The 25,725-nt window shown below is 44.6% G+C and overlaps 1 protein-coding gene across 1 annotated transcript in view; it reads right to left on the reverse strand.

The window, feature by feature from the left end:
• PDZRN3 (PDZ domain containing ring finger 3) overlaps positions 1 to 12,027 on the reverse strand; it is a 131,053-nt gene extending 119,026 nt beyond the window's left edge. The window contains 4 exon segments of the mRNA XM_039559130.1: positions 4,024 to 4,131; positions 5,252 to 5,338; positions 11,099 to 11,212; positions 11,214 to 12,027. Of these exon segments, the coding sequence (XP_039415064.1) occupies positions 4,024 to 4,131; positions 5,252 to 5,338; positions 11,099 to 11,212; positions 11,214 to 11,816 (912 nt within the window). The 5' untranslated portion in view covers positions 11,817 to 12,027.
• Between the last annotated feature and the right edge of the window lie 13,698 nt (positions 12,028 to 25,725).

The raw sequence follows: 25,725 nt of genomic DNA on the forward strand, positions 1-25,725 counted from the left end.
TCCAGGTTTCAGCAAAGCTGTGACAGTTTATACTACCCCAACAGTACCCTAATTGTGCTGCAAACTTTTTAAGGTGGCGAGCAGTCAGCCTCTCAAAAGCCTCCTTCTTCCCAAGCAGTCCCAGAGCTAAACAAACAAATTTACCAGTTAGTGAGAGGAGAATGCCAGATTTAATTAATAATCTTTCAGGACTGATGTGCTTAAAAATAAAAACTCTGAAAATCTAATTTTGTCTTAAGAAACGCCAAGCAGCTGCGTAGAGGCATTCAGGGCTGGGACCTGAACCAACTTCTGTTGAGAGAGGAAATTAGGACCATTTTGTTGCCCTGAGAAAAATGAAATCTATGAGAACAGTAATTCCTTTGCAGAAAAAATCAATAGTTTCAGCATGTTTTTAACGTGGCAATTTGCTACGGAACATCTTAACAATACCTCAGTAAATCACCAGCTGAAATCAGCTGCTGGCTTTAAATGTACAAGTACAGAACTGTACGTAGTCAAAGCAGAGGAAATCTCCCAGAATCATGACTTCCTCACTCCTAAAGTCACTGTGAAAGATCTGAAAACAGATACAGGTAAGAAGCTTTGGTTTACATAGAGAAGTTAAAAAACACCAAAATCCAAATCTTTAACCCTAATCCGGCAAGAACTTCTAGAACTTCTTTCCCTCTATGCCTCAGATTACCCATTTACAGAGTAAGGATATTATTAAACAGTGAGGGGAAGTTATTAAGCTGTTAATAGCCATAACATGATGTTCATAGTCCTATGTAAATATCACTATTCAACAGATTCTGTAAAACAAAATACAAGAAAAAGGCTATTTCTCTGTATTTGTTACACGCTGTTCTGATGACTGAGTAGCACAGACCATGCAACATTCATCTTGATTTTTGTCATTTAGCAGTAGCAACACAGACCTCACAGTGCCATTACTTATTTCAATGATATAAAAAGGGACAAAAATTTGCTTTTAAAGAAAATTCAAGTCAATTCTTAAACCTGATTAACTTTTCATTTAACCTCCTGAAAAATGTAGAACAGGAAATCCAAATTACATAAGGAAAATACGTTTAAAAATTATCGCTGACACAATTCCGAGGTTATCTCTGTATCATACTGTCAGGGGATAGAATTTGCAAGCAAACAGCAGTAAAGCAAACCTTCTGCTATCAGCCCTGAGCAGTACCCTGGATGTGTCTGGATTTCACTCTACCTAATCCCTGCTCAGTAATTAGAAATGTTGTGGCAGTTCTGAAAACGAGAAGCGATGCTCTTATATGTGCTCCAAAACACATCCACCAGAAGATCTGCAGCAAAGAAACATTTTCCAAAAGGAAATCGAATGATTCATGTTTTACTTCATTGTGAATTCTCTGTGATGGATGCTGGAATTAATTAGGGAGATGTTATGCTCAGCAGCTTACAGTGGAATAAGAATTCTTTGTGAAAGAGTCTATTCAAAATCATGCTGATGATACATAAAAACCTTAATATTGAAGGAACAAGTTAAAGAAGTTTTAGATAGCTAAATTCAGTCCTAGAGAAGTAAGTTGCCATCTTTCCTTACCATTTTTTGTGCATTTGAAAGCAAATGTGACCTGCTAGGATGCTCTGCTCTGTGCCAAGTCCTCCAGCTGTGTCCTGCTAGTTACAGCTACATCTGTAAATCATTTTTGAGTCAGACTCCCAAATCAAAACTTTGACAGTGTGAAGGTTATAAAAAAACTTGCCTCTAGAAGGACGCCACCACTGGCCATTACCTAATTCTAATAATTACAGGTATTTCAGTTAGCTAAGAAAATTAGACATTAGGGTGATAAAGCTCACTTAGATGCCTTGATGCAGGAGGTGTCCCCTTTTTCCTTATCCAGAGTAAGGTTAGATACAGTGTGCTAAATATAAATTGCAGAGAACACAGGATGAAACAGCTGCTCTCAGGAGCTGGTGTCCACAACATCTGTATTTTGAGGGCTCTCGTCTAGAGCACTCGAGTCTAGTGCTGTGAACTGGATGCCTGTAGTGGCTGGGCTGCATGAAATGAATTAATTTATCTAAAAAAGAATTCAATTAGCACTCTTGGAGACTGCTCCACAATGGGAATCAAACCACATTAGCTGGGCATCACTCAAGGCTTGCTTCCACAGAACATTCCTGATCCAGAGTGAGTTGCTGATCTGGAGGCACCCAAAGCCAACACTTGGGAAACAATGTGCTCCATTTTCATCAGCATTTTGTGTATATTTAGAGGTGAGAAGAGTGAAGATGAGAATGAGTTTGTGGTCAGCACAACAAGAGCTGTCAACACGTCAGCCCCATGTCAACACATGGGCTCCTGCTACCCTTGGCGTGTTATTAATCCAACAAATCGCTCTAATGCCTTTATTCTGGGCTTTTCTCTTCTCTGAAAATGCAGCTTGAACTGTGCAAAAGGCTCTGCACTAACACTGCTGGCACAGGCATGGCTTTGCTCCGTGAGGGGACACAGCAGGAAAGCTCACCCAGCCTGTCCTCTCGTGTCCCTCTCAGCTCCTCTGGATGCAGAGTGGGACTTCGTTCCTCAGCCTGGACAAACACTAAGCTTGGGGAGCAGTAAGGAAGGAGCAAAAATAAGATCAGAAGGAAGGAGGTGCCTTGCAAGAGAGCAGATGGTGCAGAGCCCATGGAGGTTGGCTGCCCTTGTCCCCTGTGCTGTGAGCCAGGGTCACTTCCACAACTGTGACAGCGCTTGTGCTCACGGAGCCCGAACCAGACCAGGACATTTCCTAACCTTGGGGTATTTGATCTCCCAGAGATTTTGGTTTTCATACGGTTGTTTGGTTTATGTGACTGTGCACTACTTCAGAAACGGATGTCAGCTTTCCAAGGAGGCTGCGGGGGAATTCAGGCTTATGGGAAACCTTTCAGTTCAAACAAAATCGCAGAGTTCTCACAAAACTGTCCAGACCTTTTCGCAATTATGTTACATCACACACAGAGTTTGAGCAACTCTGGATCATTTCACAGCTCAGCTTCTTATCTTTTTATAGTTCTGCTACTGTGGCTCCATTCTTTCCCATATGAAGAAATTTAATTAATATTTTATGCCCTTACTAAATTGTGAATACAATTTACCATAACAGTACAGAAAAAGGCAAATACACTTTGTCCCCTGCCAACAGAAAATCCCTAACAGCTGTTTATTGCTCATTTGCAAAACATAAGAGCAATGGAATTCCATTACTTAGAGAAACTGGCCGTTCCATGATACCCTTGGCAACAAACACCGCACTTATCTTTTTGAACAATAGACTCTCAAAGTGTCTCCAGCCTACAAAAATAAGACAGTGAGGAAGACTTTTTCTGAACTGCAAAATGCCAAACAATGGGAACTGACTCACCGTCAGCTGCATTTTGTTTCATGGAAATGAACCTTTTTCTTGCTCTCTCCCCTCCCCTCAAAAAGAAATTTGCTCACTGCAAATTGAGAGCAAAGTTTCATGCAACCATCTCTTTCACAGGAAGAGCTTTTTATTGAGGTCAAGACTTTGGCCAAATGAGTAGAAATTCAGACTGCAATCTAAGTAATGTAAGAACTCACAAAAAACATTCATGGAGTGACTTAGGTTTATGATAAACCATGGAGAAATCACAGAGTGGAATTTTCCCTGACTGTTCAAAACTTCAATACCAAGAAAAATAACGTCGTGCTTTACAGCACAGATATTTCACATATGGTTTTAACTAAATAACTTCCAAGTTTCCAACAGCTTAAAAAAGAACTATCTATGGCATACCAGAGAGATGCGAGCTGCTCAGAAAGACAGGACATGCACATACCATCCATAATCTGGTTTCTATATTTAGGGAAGGACTATACCTAAAGCCCTGGAGGTCAGCACTGAATCAAGGCCAGCATATTTTCACAGACGTATCTTCTAGACAGTGTTTACCACGGTCCACTTCTCCCAAACCCGCAGCAAACATGCCATGTGAAGACCTGAGCTGCAGCTTGCACTATTAAAAGGCAGTTTGTTCACATACCTCAATAATCCTGTCGTGGATTTGCAGCCCTCCTTCCTTAGCAGCAGGCCCAGTGTCAACTATTTTCGATACAAAAATTCCTTCGCTCGATGACCCATCCTGATTGTCCTTCAAAGATGAAAAGGAAAACACATTATTGCCCCTCTCGTCTGCCTTCAGCTGAAGCTTGTCCATGTCACAACAATGCATGTAATTTGAGAGAAATATTCTTATTGATGTCTTAATATGGAATTACTTTGTGCTAATGAGAACACCTGATACTCCTGTTTTGAAAGACTAAGCAACCAGGGACGAACTTCCATTAGGTAAATTAGTTGCTTGATAATCATTTTCCTCTGACTTAGGCCAGCTCAGGAGTAATTGTCACTACAATTATTCTCAATGCAAAATCCAGTGAGACACAGCCTGTTTGCACATCAAACATAGGACAACGGTGCAATTTTTATTTTTAGTTGCACAGCTTTTCCTCTGGAGACTTAAAAACAAACCCATGAAAACAACTTACACCTAACAAGGTATTTTCATATTCCTGTGTATTGTGCTTCTACCAACGCAGAACAATGTCTCAGAAAGTTGAAAAACTCTAAAGAAAGTATAACTTTCAAGTGAATTCACTAGGAATAAATCGTGATCAATGTCAGATTTCTGAGCAGCCAAGAAGTAGTTCTGAATACTTTCTAAATTACTAGGACAAGGTATAATCCAGTCCTTGATCTAATTAAAGTCATATGCAGCAGCGCCAGCCAACAAGCATCCAGAAAAAATACATTAGTGAGTGTGTGGTGCAGGAAACATCTGCTGAAATCACAGAATTCAAAAGTAGGCTGTTTAAGTTCCATCCCTTCACCTGCACAGAGGGCTGCTGCATCTCTGGTGGCAAGGAGAGTAAATTACTTTTTTTTTTAATGGAAGGGGCTAAAGTTGTGGCTCTCAATCCATGAACATCACAGGATTATGGTCTGAGAAAGAGACACCATGGGTTTGATCCTTTTGGGAGTGGCATTGCACCAGGATCAGTGGTGCTGGCTGTGATGATATGCAAGAATAAACAGGCAGTGAGAGAAAAGGCAGCGCAGTCAATAGACATCCATACCAATCTCAGTGGAAGAACTGCTCTGAAAGAATCCCAAGAGGACCAAATGCTTGTCAGCAACATTTTTCCTCGAGGTGTTGACCTACATACTGTTCCCAACTGCAAAGGGCAAACGTATTTTAACAATTAACATACCACGCACGGCCGGCCACCAATAATATTAAATCCAAGAGATCCAGAGTCCCGATGCAGGACCAGAGTCAGGGCTTTTGTTTCTTCACCCTACAAAGAACAGATAAACACTTTCAAAACATTGTGTGTGGGGGGATAAAACAGAACAGGTAATACTTCTACCCAGCTTTTTTGTTGGGTTGGTTTCTCTTTTTTTTTTTATCCCCTTGTAGTTTAGAGACAAATGTTTGGAATAACTTTGCAGGAGCAGAGTCAGCAGCTCCCAGTGGCTGCTCCAGCCACCCCACTGAGCTCCAGCAGCAGAACCACCCCTAAGATTTATGTGTCTTTTTTATTGAGATCTACAGTGAGACAATTAACAGCAACAGAAGAGGTCTATATGTAATGCTGGTTCCTGCAACTACTTGACCCAGTCATATGTGATGTGTTATGTAAAATACTCCATGCTCCCAGAAGTCAAACTCTTTGACTTTTCCAGTGCTTGGGGGTGACTGAATCTTAGGACTGGGTCCTTGCATTGCCTCTCTCTCCTGCTGGCTACGTGACATTGTTTTAAACAGTATCAAACACAGCGTTGTACAACAGAAATTCTCTGCAGAGTTTTAGAAAACAGCATTAAACAAAATTGCTACAAATTTTGCCACAGGCCCAGAACAGCAATTGCTATTCATAGCACCTGCTGTGCATAATTTTTTTTCTCTGGCATTTTAAGACTAGCAAAACAGAAATCTTCCATCACTGAAAATCATTATGTTAATCCCTAAAATATGAAATTCTGCAGTGAATGGTTGTCTGGACAAACAATGTACAACAAAGATACAGTGGAAGGACGTGTACTATTTGGGGGGCTGTGTGAACAGGCTCTGTTATCCTGGTCTCTTATCCCAGCTTGTTCCTAACTACAAACTCCTACAAAATGTCCTTTATGACACAGGGATGCTACTTAGGCCTGTTAACTTTCATAAAGACAAAAGTAAGTGCAGGAACTGTTAAAGACCACTAAATGTTCACAATGTTCTCTCTTCAGTCTCAATCTAGTGGTTGTTATTTACAGCACAACAAACAACAGCAGAGCACTACAAAAAGCCCTCTGAATAACAATACTGTTTGTAGAGATCAGAATAGGATCACTATGTTCTTCTAGAGATACAGACGAACTTTTCTACCGCCAAAACCATTTTCTTTGTTTTATCCAAAGGGTGAAAAAGTTACGAACACAAAAAAGTTTGAGGAAGCTATCTTACAAGTCTGGTTTTCATAACCAATTAATGACAAAAATTGCAACAGTTACATTGTAATTCAGTGCAGATGGTTTTAGTTTGTGCATTTTTCTTCTAACATGTCAATTTGAAGTTGTCAATCAAATATTAATGTCTATTAAAGTCATAAAAAATGTCAAAGTAATCCTGGATTACTGAATTACTCCCACAGATTTGGGGATGATAAGGAAGCCCAATTCCCTGCGTGTGAGCTGGCAGAGCTCCCCTGACTGCACGCTCTGAGCTCCTTCACAGGGGAGCTGCACCAACAACTCCACCTGAAAATGTGCTTTACAACTTCTATGTCAGCTTCTGATCATTATCTTCCCTAATGATCGAATAATAAATAGACTTGGACCTGATACAGAGGAATATGAACAAACTCTGACCGATTTTATTTGAATCTGCCTGCACTTGGCAGCTGTGAGAACCAGGTACTCAGAGGAGGACTGAAAAATGAAGTAAAATCTATTTCCCTGCAAGTCTACAGACCCAGACCTCAGATAGGATTTCAAGGAACAAATTTCCAGTCCTGTGAGACCACTTTCAAGGACTGATGATTCTGGATTTGAAAGACAAGCACATGCTAGCACTACTGTTTCCTTCTATTATCCCTATTTAAGAAGGTAAATCAATTAGAACAATCAAAAAACAATTACAACATTGCTCTCAAGACACTTGCAGTAATTAGAGTTGCCTGTTTTCATTAAAGCCTCCTTATGTGGCTTTGATTTGACACTTTTCTACCTGGCTGAACAAGTGTTAAAGCAGGTGGGATTGAATCAGTCGGGTTGTGAGGGAAAAGAAACAACTAATGCAGCTCTCTGGAGGTACTTCTGAAAAAGTACTTCTGTCTACAGGGGTTTTAAAGACATTCCCAGCCGTTTCTGGGGGCTTTGTGTGGTGTCTCCATGTTCCCCATGGCAGCAGTCCCATCCCACCATCCGTGCGGAACTGCCCGGCCCCGGGGAGGCAGCAGCACCTCGCTGTGACACTTGGCCACTGCTGCACATCCACATCTCCGGTCTCAACAATTCCTTCAACAACCTTCTCTTCATAAGGAAGCCACAATGCAAATGATTTTTCCAGGGCTCTGCCCTTCTCTCCCCCTCCAGCGTCTCGCGTTCCAGCGGAGCAGTCACTGAACAGTGAGGTAACTGTGGAAATGCGGTGGCCAGGGGCCAGCCCTGCCCCGGCAGCTGCTCCGGCAGCAGACCTGATGGTTCCTGGCATGTTGTATTCCCACAGCTGAACAGAACTCTTAAACATAATTCTTGAAATTACTGCACTTCCCAGCTGAGTAATGTGCAGCTAATAGACTGCCTTTCCCTTTAGATAGTGGAAGACTAATTTCTTTGGTAGTGCTGTGGCTGAGAAGGTCTGTCTTCACCAGAGGAGGCACCTCAGCTCCTTGTTCCCTGGTGAAAGGGCTGCCAGGACCAGCCTGGCACATCCTCCTTGGGGGACAGGCTGAGAAAAACACATCTTCTTGTTTTAAAGGACTTCATCTGGCTCTTACAGAATTCAAACCTGTGTTACCACCACCACCACAGAGGTCCTGAATGTCAGATCATAACTGGTTCCTGCCAGGCTGACACATTTAAAGTCAGTCCCTGTCTCTGGTTGCCAGGAGAGCAGAAGGGTTTTCACCCTGGGCTGCAGCCAGCACTGTCAAAAGCTTCCGATTCCCTCTCCCCTTGTTCCTTCCCAAAGGACTTTGTCGGCTGTGTAAATAAGGGATTGACCAGATCAGCTTATCAAGAGGTGTGCACAGTGCTGTGTTTCACCAAGGATTAAGCCTTGTTTGAATTGTACAAGTTTTTTTCTTGATTGTTTAGACTTTGATATTTCAGGATTGACATGTCTGATTGAAGGAAATACAAATTTTGAGTGAGACACACCACCTTCCCCACCACTCCCTCCTCAAGCTCATCCTCAATAAGCCTCTCCTCTTCCCAGCAAGGAATAAACAGTCATTCTCCGAATAAACCTTTGAACTGTACACAGTAAAATTAAAGTGTTCCCTCAGTGACAAAGAATGCACATGGATAGCACAACTGGGGCCACTTAAGGCATGCCTACCTGCTTAAGGGCCTTACAAAATTGTGAGATGCTTACAAATAAATGTGTGTATAAAATAGGTATTTTATTTATGTCTCCTTTCAATATAGTAATGGAGGTGTTATAGAACTCACCTCAGAAATGGTAGATGAAAGCACAGCAAAGCTGTGATTCATCCTGCATCACAAAATCTGTGCTAGGGTGAATTCTGACCTGGATCTCCAAAGCTGCCAAAAGACCACAAATTTGGGTCTTTAATGAATGGTCGAATGTCACCCAGTATCGTATTTCCCCTTTGACTAAGCATTTGAACACAGCTGTACGTGGGTATTTCTTCTGTTTTGACTACAGGATACATCATCTGATTTATTCTGGATTGGTTCTACATCTGCAGCAACACGCAGTCATCAGGCAGGAAAGTCAGAAAACCCTTTTTCTTCATCTACTGAGGAGCCAGAACATCCCACAGTAAGTTCTGCAATCACCACTTGTAAGCTATGAACCCAGATTGTTGGTGCTCAGCCTACTTGTGTTTACATAGAGCAAACTATTACATCTAGGAATGTATGAAATATGAATAATGGTCGTAATTTAAATAATGACAGCAAATTGGTTATTTCACACTATCATACCTCTAATCCCTGTGTTCAGGGATCTAATCCTTAGGCAAATTTGTATGTCCTGCTGAGTGTTCCTGCACAGTCTGTGCTACTGTCTCTCAGAAAATAACCCCAGACTTGGAAGTCTGCCACAGCCCCAGACTGGGAAAGCATCCCCTGCACCAGGTGATTACCACGGGTCTTCTACAAAACTCTCTGGGTCACAAAGATGCAAGTTTGCTGATTGTGCTTGTCTGGGAGCTGGGCAGTGGAGAGCTGTTAGTGTTGGCCAGCTGCCCAAAATGCTGTGAAAGACACGTAATTGACTGACCGCTGGCCCAGGGCTGTGGTGACATGACACCTTCCAGCTTTCTTCAGAGTGGTGGCTGCTCCAGAGAACTGCATAACAGCCTTTTGTAACGGGGCTGAGACCCAGCACAGCGGTCTGGGCCAGCTGTACCCATAAATCTGATAAAAAGCCTAGCTGGAAATGTGTGCCGTGAACATTTGCAGCGATGAAAGAGCAGTTCTCAGGACTGCAGCAGCTCCCTACACCGTACAGAGCTAAGTGATGCAAACCCAACATTACCAGCACTAGCCACGAAGAAGGGGTGGTGTGAAAATAAGAGAGATCAGAGATGAGGAGGCAGGGATTGGGCGAGGTGATTTCTGACAGCAGGACTGTGTGCAGGGCTCTCCTGTCATCAGCAATGGAGATGGAGCTGTGTGCCAGGCTGTGGGAGCAGAAAGCCTCCAGAGTGCCATGGCGAAGTGCTGCAGGAAAGTGGGGAGACAGAACTGTCCTGAATCTTGATATGACTGTGAACCCCCAATTTATTTTAATGGTATTACTAAGACTTTAACCAGTATTGCCTGCAGTTAGAACAGCACACTTAGTATTGAAATATTTTCTGGTTTGAGTTAGGAAAAACATGGTGGGTTCTGCCCTGGATTGCTAAGAAGGTTAAAAAAAAAAAAAAATCCTCTAACATGAAGTTTTATTTCCTTTACACAGCTTTTAGAGCCTCAACATTACCAAAGGTGTGAATACAGATGTCTGACAGTTTTGAACAGTTTAATACTGCTGTGTCTGTGGTAGCACATTCCAGGTCACTGGGAGGACTCCGAATGTCTTCATTTAAAAGATAATTGGCTTCCAGGGCTTCCCTCGCTGGGGAGCCTCATTCCAATTAAAACTTGTTGTAGCTCCGGCTTTTGATTCTGGTCATTTTATGAATGATCTAATTTTGAGGGGCTGAAATCAAGTTAATTTTTCCCTTTCTAAATTGAGCTTTTAAAGAACCCTGTGTGACTCTGGCAAAGAAATCACAAGTACACAGCATACGTCCTGTATTTGGATGTGGATGTTACAAAGATGATGGCTGCAGATTCTGAAATAGCTGGTGAGGTGTCTGAGTTGCGTAATATTTAATCTTAAAGACTGCATTTTGTAGGAAGCCCTATTGTGGGATGCTAGGTGAGCTCAGGGTCTGGAAAGGATTGGGTCACAGCAGCTTCTTCCAATTCACCCGCTTTGTGTGACTCCTGGGAGTCAATTTCTGCTGGTTTAACACCATTTCCAGCCCTGGAAATTCCACTTTTAGAGTTTTCTTCGGGGAAGAAAACCAAGAGAAAACAGTAATACCGTGACCTTGTTACTTTTCCGTGCGAGTTACCTTATGGGGTCCAGCTAGCAATGACAGTCACAGTCGAAAACATGTACCTACAGAAAGCGGCATATTACGGCTATTAACCCCCAAAGCTCAGGTATTTGAAAGGATTTGGGGCCGGACGGGCTCTCCACGACAAGCCCCGCACACGGCGGGGCGGGGGGGCCCCTCTCCCGCAGGAACGCCCCGGGACCGCGCACGGGACAAGGCGCATCCCGAGCGGCTGCGGGCAGCGCGGGGCGCGGCGGGGCCCGTCCTTACCTTGCCGGGGGAGGCTGCGCGGGCGCGGGCCAGCGCGTCCAGGCGGGCGCTGTACTGCGTGAAGCGCTTCTGGTAGCGCAGCGCCGTCACCTGCAGCTCCAGCTGCGCCGCCGCCCAGTCGCGACAGCAGCGACTGCTCCCGCTTGCCGGCGCGCAGCGCCTCCTTCTTCAGCGCCTTCTCCAGCGCGGCCGCCCGCGCCTGCAGCGCGGCCCCGTGTGCGCGCAGCGCCCGCAGGCAGCCGTGGCCGCCGGCCCGGCGCTCGCCGTGGGTCAGCACCAGCCCGCAGCCCTGCTCGCACAGCCCCGCGGGCCGCGCCTCGCAGCGCTCCCGCATGTGCGCTTCCACATCGCGCAGGTTGAGCACCTGGCGGCAGCCGCGGTTGCGGCACTTGGCCGGAGAGAAGTCGCAGGTCTCGGCGTGCTCGCCCAGGTGCTGCAGCGGCACCACCGCCTCGCAGCCCCGCGCGTGGTTGTCGCACTTGATGTCCAGCTTGAGGATGAGGCTCTTGAGGGGCAGGACGTGGTTGAGCTCCTTGGTGGAGATGCGCTGGCAGTTGACGGGGCAGCTGCCCTGCTGCACCACCCAGGGCAGCACGCAGCCCGCGCAGAAGACGTGCCCGCACGGGGTGGTCAGCGGGTCCTCCAGCACCTTGTTGCACAGGTTACACTTGAAGTCGGGATCCACGTCCCCGCTGAAGCGATCCAGCTCGAACCCCATCCTCCTTCCGCTCCGCCGCGAACAACAGAAAAAAGAAAAAAAAAAAAAAAAGCAAGAAAAAAAAAAGCCCAGAAAAAGTACCCGGACTGCGGAGATGGGCCGGGGGAGAGGCAGAGAACGGGAATAAATAAGTAGGAACCGCTCCTGCCGCCGCCCGAGAGGCAGCTGAGCCCCCGGCCCGGCCCGCGGCCGTGCCCCGTCCCGCGGCCGTGCCCCGTCCCCGCCGGTCCCGGAGCGCCCGGGAAGGAGCCGCGGCCGCGCCGCCGCCTGCGCACAGCGCCCGCCCCGCCCGGCACCGCCCCCGCCCGGCGCCGCCCACCGGGACCCCGGGGGTCCCCCGCGGCCGGGACAAGGGGGCTTTGTCTCGGGGAGGGGCTGGGCTCCGCGCTGGCCAGGTGACGGGGGCCCGGGATGGCAGAGCTGTGCCCGGGGCAGCGGCTGCGCCGGCAGCGCGGGGATACGAGCGGCGGGAGGGGAAGGGGCCGCGATGGGGAAGCGGTGGGAGAGGAGGGGAGGGGGAGCGCAGGGAGGGTCGCGGCGGGTGTGACAGGGTGAGACCGGGAAGGAGCAGCTTCGGCCGCCGGCAGCGGTGACAGACGGGATGATTGCTCGGAGCGGGGCCGTGGGACACATCGGCTGGGCACAGGCAGAGCGCAGGGGCGGCCAGGCCAGCCTGGAGCTACCTGGTGTAGTGGAAGGTGTCCCTGTCCGTGGCAAAGGGTTTGGAAACAGATGGTCTTTAAGGTTCCTACCAACCGAAACCATGCTATGGTTCTGTGATGACTTTTGGAAAGGGCACTCATGGAGTTGCCCCTGGGGTCAAGTCCTGGACGAGCTGCTTAGAAATTGGGCAGACTACTCGGTCCTCAGGTGAGAGTTCTGGGAAAAAGTGCAAACAGAACAATCTGCCAGTGTGTGAGGGACTGAAATGTTAAGGGTTAATGATTTGCAAAAGCAACAGGGTGCTTTGCTGAGGCCAGGTTTGCACCCCCCGGCCGAAGGGGACGAGGAGGGGTTTTGGGGGTGTGGTGGCAAAACCTCTGATCTGCGTAAGAATAGCCCAGGTACAGAGTGGGTGAGCACAAACCACCAGAGTCACGATGACAAACCAACCTTTGTTTGGCAACAAGCTGGGTTTTGGGCCAGGCGAGGGAGAAGGCCGGTAAGAAACAGATCCTGCAGAGGTGGAGTAATGCTTTTTGTCATGTCGATGTCCTCCCGTACACACCTGGCTCAGCGGTAAACGCCCTCCTGGGGTAGGTATCGGGACATTCACACGCAGACCTGGGCGTTTTCATCCCCTCTGAGAAGGCACAACTGGCTCAGCTGTGCAGTCATGTCTGAGAAAGGGGCCATAAACCATCAAAGATTCCCGAAGTGCCCCCAGACTCATGATCCACGGTGCAGCCCAGGATCCACGGTGTTGCCAGAGAGAGTGGAAAACTCCCCCTTCAGGGGGGGTACCTGGGCACTCCCACCTGAACCTGAGTGTGTGTTATCCCACTGAACTTTATGTTCCATGGGTTTCCTCCATCCCCGATGGATGAAGACTGAGACTCACTTTGACAAATGGGCATCAAAATTGCAGCAGTCAAGTCTTGTTTCTGGATCCACGGGTGGTGATATCTTTCCACTGTCTACTCCTATCCTTTCTTTCTTTATTATTTTCTTAAGTGATCTCTTTATACTTTTTTACTGCTCTATCACTATAGATAATAACCAGAACAGCTACGTACACCCTTTCCATTGCAACCAAATTGTTCCAAATTAGACCTGCCATATATTTTATATCAATAAAAACACTGTTCACTCGGTGTCATTTCACTCTGATGCCTCCAAGGGATCTATGAACAAGAACCTCAGTTACCCTGCCTTCAGGGGCAGGTCAGAGCACAGTGCTGTGTCCATATCCTCATTGAAAAGGGGTAAGTTTTTTCTGTGTTTGCACAGGCTGCTAATGCACCGTTGCTGCCACTTGGATGTAGGTGATGTAGCTCATTAAAAGTCACCACTTTTGATAGCCATTTCTGCCCAGGGATGATTTAAAAGCACTCCTGAATATGCTATAAAAAGCCAGCCAGACCACACCTGAAGCACCAGACACAGTATTAGGCAAAAACAATTTCTCCTACAAGGCAGATATTCAAGTACTGAAAAAAAGCACTGAAAGAGACCGGCTTTGTTCATTGTGGATGGCAGTGCAGAATTCTCATGTGCACCAGAGCCACAGAGCAGCTCAATTGTCCTTTTAATGTGTTTTGCTTTATGGCAAAGCAGAAGCCAGCGAGAAACTTCAGCTTCAAGTGACCTTTAGTGTATGTCTATTATGTCCCAATAAAATGACTTTCTGAATTCCTCGGATGATTTTTCATGTGTTGGTGACCTCTAGAAGGTAAGAAGACTCATGGTTACACAACTGTGTTCCCATTTCAGTCTTGGGCAAGTATTTTTTAGTGCTGAGGCTTTTCCCTTTTCAAATCTGAATTCCATCTGTAGTGCTCATTCTAATTATTAATGTTCCATAAAGCCTGAGGTTGCTTTTGGCTGCATACATTGCCCTGCTGAAGAGAGCGTGCATCAATGTTTAGGGTGATATACCTAGCTAAGGAATTTTTAACAGATTTTTTCCTTTTTTTTTAAAAAAAAAGCAGATGATGTAATATAGAACTGTGTGTGTAGGTTTCTGTTAACTCCATCTGAAGGTTGTGTGCAGTCCAGGGTGATAAGTCTAATTAATACATGTATATTGCTGACTTCTGGATTATTCTGTTTAAACTGTTGTAGTGATTGTCATATTTCTTCTTGTGCTTCACTGCTTTTTGCCTCTTCCTTCTCTTTGCCATCTGTTTCTCCTCAGGATATCTCTGCTCACATGTCCCTCCTGCCATTCCCCTTCCTGCAATGCTACTTCTCCCTCCAACCACTGGAGCCAGCAGCCCTGCACTGCTGAGTCCCCACACTTCATCTGTAGTGCCAGTTCACACTTCCCTAGCAGGATACTCTTGTTTTGCATTTTGCCACAAAAACTGGGGTTGCTGTTACTAATCACAGGATCTGGTTTTTCCAAGGGCATTTTACATGAAATAAAACTTCACACTCCCTGTCTGGGGATGCACACAGTCCAGCTAAGGGAGGTGAGCGTTCATTGCTGTAGCTGCTGAATCCTCTGATGGAGAAATCCATCAGTGCACCTGGTTCTGAGCAGGCTGTTTTGAGATAGCTGCTCCAAATCAGTGGCCACTGCCTTACAGCCTTCTTTACCCGAGTTTATAAACTGCCCCATGTGCTCAGGATGGTTGTAAATAGAAAGAAATTAATTCCTTCAGTGATGGCTGTGGAGGTTTGGGTTTAGGGTTTCAAAGTTGTCACTACAGGATGCTTGAGGCCGCTGCCTGAAGCCAGAGAGAGAGCTTTTATTGATTTCCATGAGGGTGATGTCAGGACCAGGTTCCTTGGGCTATTTGAAACTACACAAATATTTGGATGGAAAATAAAGGCAAGAACTGGAATAACATTTTCATTTGGAGCCATTGCTGGGCAGATGCTGTGCTGAATTCTGTGATACACTTTAATGTGACATTTATGTAGGAATAGATACTTTATTTATAAATTAAAGCTTTTGAAGGCCACTGCAGCCTTGCACTGAGACTACAGCTTGGAGTGCTGACAGGGAATTGAAGTTCCCCTCTCCCTGCTGCCTCTGTCCATGGGAGAAGGCCCAAATGGAGCTTTCCCTACTGGAGACACATTTCAATTCTCCCTTAAAAAAAAAAAAAAAAGTTTAAAAAGCAGCCTCTCAACATGAGCCTTTAATGTTCTTTTCAAAGCCTGAGGTTTGTAACTGAGGAGAGGTTTGGTTTCCAGGGCTGAAATTACACTGCCCCAGCTAAGGAAGGTCGTTTTTATTTTAGTAAGTTCTCTCATCCTCGGAGGTAGTGCTGGGGTAGGACCACTGCTGAGCCATTAAGGCTCTCCCATTTAACTTTGCTCCCCTGTCAAAGGAAGGGTGAGGGCATGTCAGTTTGGGATGTAGCACAGGCAAAATGCCAGCTCTCAAAGGGCTGCAGAAATGAGGGGTTTGCTGCAGGTTTCACTCAGATTGTGGATTTTTTTCCTGCTGCTGTGAAGTTTCCAGTCCCACAGAAAATCAAATGCAATTCATCTTCACCTGCCTTTTGTCCATAACAGTTGGCATCATTTTACATTGGATTATGAAGTCTTTGCAAAAAACCTGATTTTTTTTTTTTCTCATGAGTTTGCCTTTAAAAAGGGAGAAATGATGAGGTAATGCAGAGAAAGAGTTGAGTCTCTCTCCATGTCAATCATCTGGGTCATTCTGACAAATCCCCTGTGGTTAATAGAACACGTCCAATGTAACAATGGTCTTCCTTGTGCACTTAATTCACGAGCTGGACCACTCCCAGTGGTCCTGGGCACATTTAAAATATGTTTAATGTGTCTAGAATATGTGCAGTATATTAAAATGTACCTAAAATGTTAAGTTCTTCTCAGCATTCTCTTCATTGCCAAGCACTGGTGCACTGTACAGAGTTATAAAGTTGAAAGCTTCCATCTTCTTTGACATTTTACGACCTTTCTTGTACTATGTTTGTCTTACATGGGTTTCTTTATCTGTGTAGCTCCTATCATTAAATTTCAAGTGAACTTGCCTCGAGCTTTTATTTTTACTGCTGGCAGAAATGTAAGTTTGCATTAATAGAAGGTGCACAGAAGAGATGGGGAGCATGGGCCAGATAAAATGTCAGCCGTGCGATGGTAGAGCTATCAAGCCCAGAAGAGATGGTTCATAATGATAATGGTTTATATGACATTTATTGGCAGTATTTTGTGAAAGGTCAGGCTCTGACTTGGCAGCCGAGTGAGATTTCAGGGTTTTACATGTGCAAGTGGAAGGTGGATATGAAGTAAAAAGGGTGCTTAGAATGAAATGGTACCTTAGCAGACCAAGCTGCATGAAAAATCCACATCAAATCCCTCTGTTTCAGAAGAAAATATCTAAGCAAGAAGTGAAAGACAGCACTTGAGCATCCTTTCCCGACATTCCACACGTATTTTTGTGTAGTTGCTGAAGAGCCACTTCACTGCCTCAGAAATGTTGCTGTCTTCAGACAAACTTGAAGGACTGGCAACATCTGAGCCTGTTTCATAACTGGCTTCCTTCTCCTCGTCTCTGCACACAGCTAATGAAATAGAAGAGTTTATATTTTATTTAGGCTAGTTGAGAGGAAAGAGCCACAAGAATTTTGGCTCTAAGTACACATTCCTATATTAATATGGGTAGAGAAAAATATAAAATAATGCTCTTCTTTCTGGGGCTTTTTAGGGAATTTGATCAGTCAGCCATGTTGACTTTTACTGCTCTTTGTCTGAATAGTTACTTTATTCACCACTACAACTTCTCAGAGTCTTGAAGTTATTTACTGTACATTTTATTATCAACAATCCACTTTGTGAGAAGGGAGAATTAGCCACGTTTGAAGACTGGGCTTAATGTAATAGAAGTGCTGGTTGTAATTCAGCACATCTTTATCTGAAGTGCTAGAAATTGAATTCTGCTTTTCCTGAGCTGCTCTTCTCTGGATACTGGCACCAGTTTTGGTGAGCAGTTGCGTTCTCTTAAGTCTGGGGTTTGAGAACAAGGCTGAGGCCCAGACCTGACCACTGCTGGAAACTACTCAGGGATTCCAGATTTCAGCAGAGGCTGCATCCCAGAAAGGTTTTGGTACCCAGTTTATAGGGCCTGAAGTGCTGCATCTGTGAATTTCCCCAGCACTACAAACCCATGCAGTAGGTATCAAATTCTGATGTAGACACCACATTTTGCACCATATAATTTCTTTGTCTTTCCCCCCCTTATTTAAACAATTTAGAGCGAGAGAGCTGACATCATATCTGCCTCCTTCCCTTTAACACATCTTGCACGTTGTACGTAATGATAATGTTTAAATCCAGACTGTAATTAACTCACTGGTGATGGGTGGGACGTAAAACACAAGCCATAATTTAGAGGCACATTCTGTAGGGGTTTGGAGGATGAGTTCAGCCATGGTGGGGGCCAGCCCACGTCTCAGAGAACAGAGAGTGCTGAGTGAACACAAATTGCTGAGCATCCTGCCCCGTTTTCCATGCACATGGGTGCTGCAGAGCTGTCAGGTGGCACTTGCACAGGCAGTGTTCCATAGGAGTGGGTGTGCTTGGGATCGTATTGAGCTGACAAATCTGATTGCCCTTAACTGACAGTCTGGCCCCACCAAAAAGAGGTGAAGCTGTGTTTATCCCTGCCTGTCTGCTCACACATAAGCACTTCCTCAAGTCTTTTTAAGTCCAACCTTCCTCTGTTGAAACATGAAAAAATATTCCTGTTTTCAAGAGCAGGCATGGAAACTGATTCACTTTTCATACTGGCAGGATGATTGTGAATAATGTGGAATGTTCCGGTTTTTCCACATCGGCAACGCTGCTTTATCTCAGGATGCTTTTGTTCCATTTCCAAAATAAACAGCTCTTAATACTTGCACGAGGTGTATTTGACAAGCAGGCTTTTGGGATCATCCACCATTCCTTAGGTAAGCAGTCGCCCTGCTTATGTATTTACAGCTCTGTTTACATTTGTGTAAACTAAGGAAAAAATCCCTTTTTAAAACATGTCAGTTCAAAACCAGAAACCTTATGGAGAGTCCAGGCTGTTTAGTACAAATTCTGAATTTTTGGGTCAGGTGAGCCCAAAGATAGAAAAGAATAAAAGATTAGGGGGGTGCTGGTTTTTCCTGATGAGTGTTACAGCAGGATGATGCAGAGCCCAGAGCTACCTGTGGGTTCAGGGAGGGCATGGAGCATCTTGGGGCAATAAATCCAGCTGTTGGTATTCACCTCTGTCTCCAGAAATCTAAATCACTTCTTGCCAGGAGCTGGAAGAGAATCCCCGCAAACCGACCCTGCCATTATCTGTGCAAGTTGAGTATCCCCAGCTGATTGCTCTTAGGCAGGATTCTGGGCTCGAGCACCTCTAATTTGGTCCTAATGGAACTTTTGGCTCCTTTTATTTTTCTGATAGTCAAGTTGTTTTGGAAAGTGGTGGTGGCTTAAGGCAGCCTTTCAATTCTCGGATCTTCTGTGCAGTTTATATTGCTTAAAAGTCTTTAAAAAAGGAAGTTCCAGGACTTGGTAAGCACAGATTTCAGAGTTGTTTCTTTATTTGTTGTAGTTAAGGGGGTTGGGATAAACTGAAGCCGTGGATAGAGAGGTGTGACGGGGCTTTGTGAAGCTGTGAGGTTACACAAGGTCAGGCCATTGTTTTCCTCATTAAGATGCATCAATATTTACTCTGAATTCAGCACGGCGGCGGTGGTGGGAGTTGTGTGTATTCGGAACCCCAGACACTCAGTTCAGAGCAGGAAAGAAGGTACATCCCAGATGTTAAACATCCTCGGGGTTCCTGTTCAGAGACAAAAGGTGCTTTTTTTTAAAACATGAGGAAGTTTCGTGGTTTCTTCTCTTTAAGAACACTCCCGACCACACCTGAAGGTACAAAGACTCTTTGCATGAGCAGAGTCCTCGAGAAGCTCTGAATTTCTTTAGGGGTCGTGGCTGAGTGGGTTCAGAGACCCCCAAGGCCTTCCTACAAGGGCTGTTTTATGTAACGTCCTGTTTGTGTGATAGTGTGGAGTGTCAGGGGCTTTTAAATCTGAGTGTGTGCTGTGAGCAGCACAGAGCTGAGGGCACAGAAGTGCACAGGACACTGCCCCACATCCATCCCCATCACATCCTTAAATATTCATCTCCAGAGCTATCTCCCTCTAATGAAAAACATTTTGTGCAGCTCTCATAACTCTTTCCCTTTTAGCCTTTTTTTTTTGTGTGTTTCAAATGTCTTGATCTAGGCAGCTTCTAGCTCCTTTCTTCTTTTTTTTTCTTTCTGATTTTTTTCCCCCTTTGTGGTTTTGCAATATTAAGTATGCCCTGAAATTTCACTAACATCTTAGACGTTTACTTTAAAAGTCTGCTTGGTGTTTCTAAGATCTCTTCTTCACTTTGACAAAAGTTCCAAAAGGAGGGAAAATTGTATCTTTCTATTTTGGCAGGCCCTGCTCCATTTGTCAGTGACAGAATGTGAGCCTCTTGGGAAAACAGTTTTTAATATAAATACTAGATCTGACTGAAAAAATAAAAGCTGAATTTTCTGAGAACTCCCTGAAATGTCAAGTTCGTTGTCACTGTAACAAATTAGAAACAGATCATTATGAGGAAATATTCTCCATGGGTTTTTTTAGAATTTCTAAGTGCAAAATGTAAATTTTCCGTACATTTTTTTCCTTAAAGTTTTATTGAAATAGATATTGACTTTTTTTTTCTGAAATAACCAGTTATGAAAAAGAAATCAGTTTGTTAACCAGGATGCCACATAAAAATGCAAGAAAAATATCTGGAAAATTAGCAAAGTAATGATAATAATGCAGTTAATGCTATATTTCAAGTGGGAAAGTGTCGGGAGGGGGGCAGGGATCTTTTTTTTTCCTAAAAACTGTATTGCTATGACTGGATCTAGAATGAATCAGAACTGCTCTAGTTTGACACCTCCCTGTGAAAATTTCCATTGCAATGGGAATAAAACTTTGAAAATGGCCTGAATAGCAATTCCATGGGTATTACTTCTCTTTCACTGCAGGTCGTGTTTTTTGCTGTTAAACCAGAGGGCTGAAAGTTTAGCCATGAAATTAGGATGGGGGCTGCCTCCCAAAGTGCAGAAAATCCTGCTGAACATCAGGAGGAGATCAGAGCAGTAAGCAGTCCGGGGTGTTAGTGTTTGGGAGCAGATCCCTTTCCTAGCTCTTGCTGCTGCAGGCTATCTTAGGATGGGCTCAGGATAACGGCTCGGGCTGGCTGTTTGTGTACTGCTTTATAACAATGAGGAGATTGCCCCCACACCTACCCCTCCTGTCCTGCTCATTCATTTCCCATTAGCCAGCATCAATATAAAGGCTGCAGCAAGATTTTTCCATCCTCCAGTTAAAAGAAATGCTCTTTTTAAAGGGACTTTGTGCCACGGAGTCAGGGAGACCTCGCTGCTGGCACTGGAGCCAACAGAGCCAGCGGTGGCTGTGCCCAGCATCCTGCACACACACACAGACAGAGACTTGCTGCGGGACCTTCCTGACGTTTGCTATTTAAACAGCTGTATGTTGGGGGTGGGAGGTGCTTTTCCTGCCCAGTCGGGTGTTTGATCAGCGGGGCTGTAGCTACGAGGCGTGGGGGAAGAGAGGGCTGCTTGTGTCTCCCCCTGACGTGTTTATAGAAGGCCCTGCTTGCTGTGTCTCTGGTATTTGCAGTCAGAGTGGAGATGTGCTGCTGCAGCCCCCAGGAACTCAAACTCCAAAGCCTGTCCCTTTAACACGGCCTCTGAAGACTAAATGATTTGGTTCTGAAGGCAGGTATTACCTGAAGATATATTTTTTTTATTCTGCAATAACTTCATGCCTTCCAACACTATTTTTTTTTTTTTTTAATTTTTTTGCTAGTTGTGGTGGACTTTTTTCCCCCCTTAATGCAAAGACAAATTCAATAATGTTTGTAAAGAAAACTGGGCTGACTAGTGAAAAATCATCCAAAAAAGGTGGCAAAAATAGTTGTTTTATAGATTATTGAAGCTTGATGGAGTAGGCTCTAGTGACTGATTTAAGTCATTGAATAACAAGATAGAAAGCAATGGAAAAAGCCAAAGGTAACAACCTTGACGGTAGAGTTAAATGATTTATCTGACTGCAGCTATTCTAAAGGCAAAGGTTAGTGTACTGAACTGGTGTTGGGAATTATGTCAGGAGGCATGCAAAGCTCTTTCAAGTTGCTGAGATTTGTTTTTGTTGTACATTTGCCATTCCTTTAGTGTTAGACCCAGCTATTTCATAAAAGCACTGCATTGACCTCTGCTGTGTGAAGTTTGCACACGTGCAAGTACCAGGAGTTTATTGAAGACAAATAGTTTGAAAAAGGAGGGCAATGGCAAAAGTAATGGTAAAGCTGCAAATAGGAGTGGTAACACTGCAAATAGCAATGGTAAGGTCATAGGTGGTTTTGTATACATAAAAAAATACTGTGATTCATAATTTCTTATTTTGCCAAACATGCTGCCCATGTCAGCTCTTCCTGTTGCTCTTCTTTTGTTTCTTCTTTCATTTCTCCTCTCATTTCCCTGCCACCTCTCTGTTTTCTCGTCTCACTCTGCCAACCAGTGCAATTCCCACCCTGTATCTTTCCAAGCTGCCGCATCTGGTTTTACTTGGCTGTCCTTGGCAGGCCTGTTATATTGCTCAAGGGGTTGGCTCCTTCCTGGAATATCCACCCTTCTGGGGCCTTGGCTGGTGAATGTTAGTGCTCAGTCTGTGTCTGTACATTGCTGGTGGCATTCTGCAGTTGTTCTGGCTCTTGGAGGTGATTCTGTCACAAGGGCAGGGACACTGTCTGCTCCCAAACACTGAGGCTTCTGCACAGCAGGGCACCAGCAAAGTGACCTAAAAAAAGTCGAGCAGAACAGGCTGCAAGGTATGGTGTGCATACCTTTCAAAGGCATGAAACTACAGAGAAAGCTTTGGAATAGAACAGCAGAGAGGGGTGGAGGCAGGTGCTGTGCTGGGGAAGCTGCTTCTCTTTGGTTGGAAAGGTTTCCACGTGGGGCAGGACAAAGGGAGAGGGGTATAATCCTTAAAAGATGAAGGTGAAGAAGAAATATATTTAAGGAGGGAACTACAACTCCAGTGTATATAAGTTGCTGAAGTGACACTTAGTTCTGCACAAGCCAAAGCAGGCAGTTTCTGTTAGAACAGTGCCTGCCTTCTTGAAAATTCACAAAAGCTGGATAAAATTAATGACAAGCCAAGAGGGAGGAAGGTGTGAGACTGGCAGATTTCTTGAAATGTGTGGAGACAATGGTGTGTCTCTCAACTTGGTGGGAGTAACAATGAAGAGAACTGAATATAGAAACAGTACAACTCAGCCTGGTGCTTCCCTAGCAAGAAATACTGCTGCACACAGTGTATTTCTGCTCTAGCATTGATTTATCTGAGGGATAAATCAGCTTCTTCCATTATTGTTGTTGATCTTTTTCATATGGCACTCCTGCTTGACTGCTATTTTCCCGTAGCATTTTCCCAGCATGCCTTCAGAAATATCAGAAAATGCTCACAAATGCTCCAGAAAAGTGCCAACTAAATATTCCACAAAGTGCTTGCAGAGCTTGTGCAATGTTTCCCCTGGTCCTTCCCAGCTGTTTTGGAGCATTGATCTAATATTTCCCCCGTGAGCAGTTAGCATTTTTGTGACATTAAACATAGTGGGGAGGTTGTGTTTCCATGTGTGAATAAAGTGACTGCTCTGATTTTTCAGAAGAAAATAAGTGTTCAGTGTTCCTCCTCACCAAAAATTGCTGCTCCAGATTGCTGCCTAAGGGTTTGGTTTCTTCTGCTCTTTTGGGGTTGTCTGTGGCTTCTCCAAAGGAAATAAGGTACTTTTAGTGTTACAATTCAAACTACTCCAAATACATAGCGTGTGACACTTTGGTTTTCTACTGGCATTGGATCAGGCTCTTAATAGTCTCTGTAATACCTCAGCAGATTACCTGAAGTATTTTTCAATATACCTAAAGAGGAGGTGGCTATGCCAGCTGTCTGCAGCAGGAGGAATTTAGGTTTTATGGATGTAAATAGAAGTCATACAAATCCTACCCATCTCATGAAACACTTTGCACTCATTTCACCAACAGCTCTTTTCTCTTTTCTTCCCATTAAGTTGTTTCTAAACAACATGACCCAAAGAAAGACTGACAAAACCAAACAAGCACAAATTTTGTATTGTTTGTTTAGGTCATTGGTTCATTAGAGGTCAAATCCTGAATTACAGCACTGCAGTTCTGGAGCTCTGGACCTGTTCATGTGAAACATGTGGCTTTGGGAAGCACAATAATCATTATGCAGAATCAAGCCTCTAATTAGACTGATAAAATCTCAGTAATGCTTCAGCAGGGCAGGTGAAACCCATGTGGCAGTTTGCAAAGCTTGTTGTCTTCTGAGGAACAACATTTTTATACACTATTGAAAAGTATTGGGATCCACTTTCCATGATTATAATTGGCATAAATCAACTTGTGCCATTTTTATGGCACTAATGGGTGTCTTGAAAATGTTCCAGATAGATCTCAATATGGTCTTAATGCAACAAATTGGCTGTTTAGTAGAACACATTGGTGAAGCCCGAATTACTTGTCTAGTTTTTTCACTTTAGCCATTTATTAATTTATCCCTAATTTCATTGAGAAAATGGTGACCCAGAAGTTGTTAAAGAAGTTGTTAAAATTGTAGTGTAGACAGCACTTTTCTGGGTATCTCCTGCAGCCAACCCCAAAAAACATCCCGTTTCAAGAACTAGCCCTAAAAACTGTAATTAATGTTTTCAACACCAGTAGCACACGAGTGAACACAGAGGTTGAGTTACTCCCTTAGACCTCTCGTGCATCCTGTACCTCTGGAACAGGACCTGGATGGTCATTGTGGGTAACAGTAACACACAGAAGTATTAGTAAGAATATGTGTATAGGTGTTAGAAGAAAAGTCCATACTGTAGAAAGTATGTACTTGTAAAACAAGAACACCAAGAGAAAGGCAGAGAAAATAGACTTGATTAGTAGGGACTGAAAAATTACCCACTGCTGTTGCTGTAGTGCAGCACTTACACCAAGTGAGAGGTTGGGGTGGAATCCCTGGCTGTAAGTGCTGTCTGCAGACTCATACAAAATCTGTATGAAGGAGAATTTCTGTTGACTTTAAAAATGACTGTTAGCAATTTTTTTCCTGGTGATTCGCTTTTTTGTTCTCAACAGTGATTAATTAGCGAGGAACCAAACTAAGACATGCTCCAAGGCTTTCTGAGCTCCTTAAATCAATCTAGAGAGACCACTGCTCCAAATAAAGCTGTCTGTATAAACACACCACTGTATAAATGTTTGAGAGATGCTATTGGACTGGAAAAATATCCCAGACATCACTTCTAAGATTTATTGTCTGGGAATCTGAAGAATATTCTGTAGAATCTCCATTATCATTCAGGCCATGATCCACTTTAATTGACTGGCAGCACGCAGTGCAGCTTGTTATTTTTGCTATCTGCTTAACCCTAGCAAGAACAAACTGGTCTCTGGAACCAGCAGTCTTAGGAAAGAAACCCTCAGAGTTTGTATAAACCAGACTTGGGGTTCAGAGCGAGGGGGCTGGGTCCTCTGGGCTCAGGAGCCGGTGCATGAACAACCCGCGGTGGCACACAGGGAACCTTTGTGTCTTTGCTCTGTGATGAGCTGAAGTGACCCATCCAAACTCATTTGTGTCCTGCTGAGCACCAGCCAAGGCAAGAAGCACCTTTGTGTGCTGCTGACAGTGTGAATGTCCCTGGGCTTTAGGAAGCCGGATGCTTTCTGCAGCAGTCGCTGTGCGTTTCTGCTCCAAGGTTGATTTAGTCTGGTTTAGTTGGCTGTTTGCATGGCTTGACTTTTAATTTAGTCCTTGTGAACAGAGAGCTGAGAGAGAGATCCAGGTTGCAGATGACATTGGGATGCCTAAATAAGAAGACAAAGTGTTCTGAGCTGCCGCAGAGAGATGGCAGCTGTGTGAGTTCACAGTTAGTTTTCACATTTCACAGAAAGGAGTTTACATTCAGGCCCTCCCTTAGGGAGCTGTTTGGCATCCTTGTGTAAACAGCGAGGTCTTCCTTGCCCAGAATAGGCTCCTATTCCAATCTCAGCAGGCATCCCAACAAAATCCACAGGAGTCAGAACCCTCGGTGTGCAGGACCTTCAGCCCCAGGTAGCTCTGCCTGCCTTGCCTGAAGGACACCTGAACAGCTTCGGTAC

This window comes from Corvus cornix, chromosome 12, assembly GCF_000738735.6.
Source record: "Corvus cornix cornix isolate S_Up_H32 chromosome 12, ASM73873v5, whole genome shotgun sequence".
Classification (NCBI taxonomy): domain Eukaryota; kingdom Metazoa; phylum Chordata; class Aves; order Passeriformes; family Corvidae; genus Corvus; species Corvus cornix.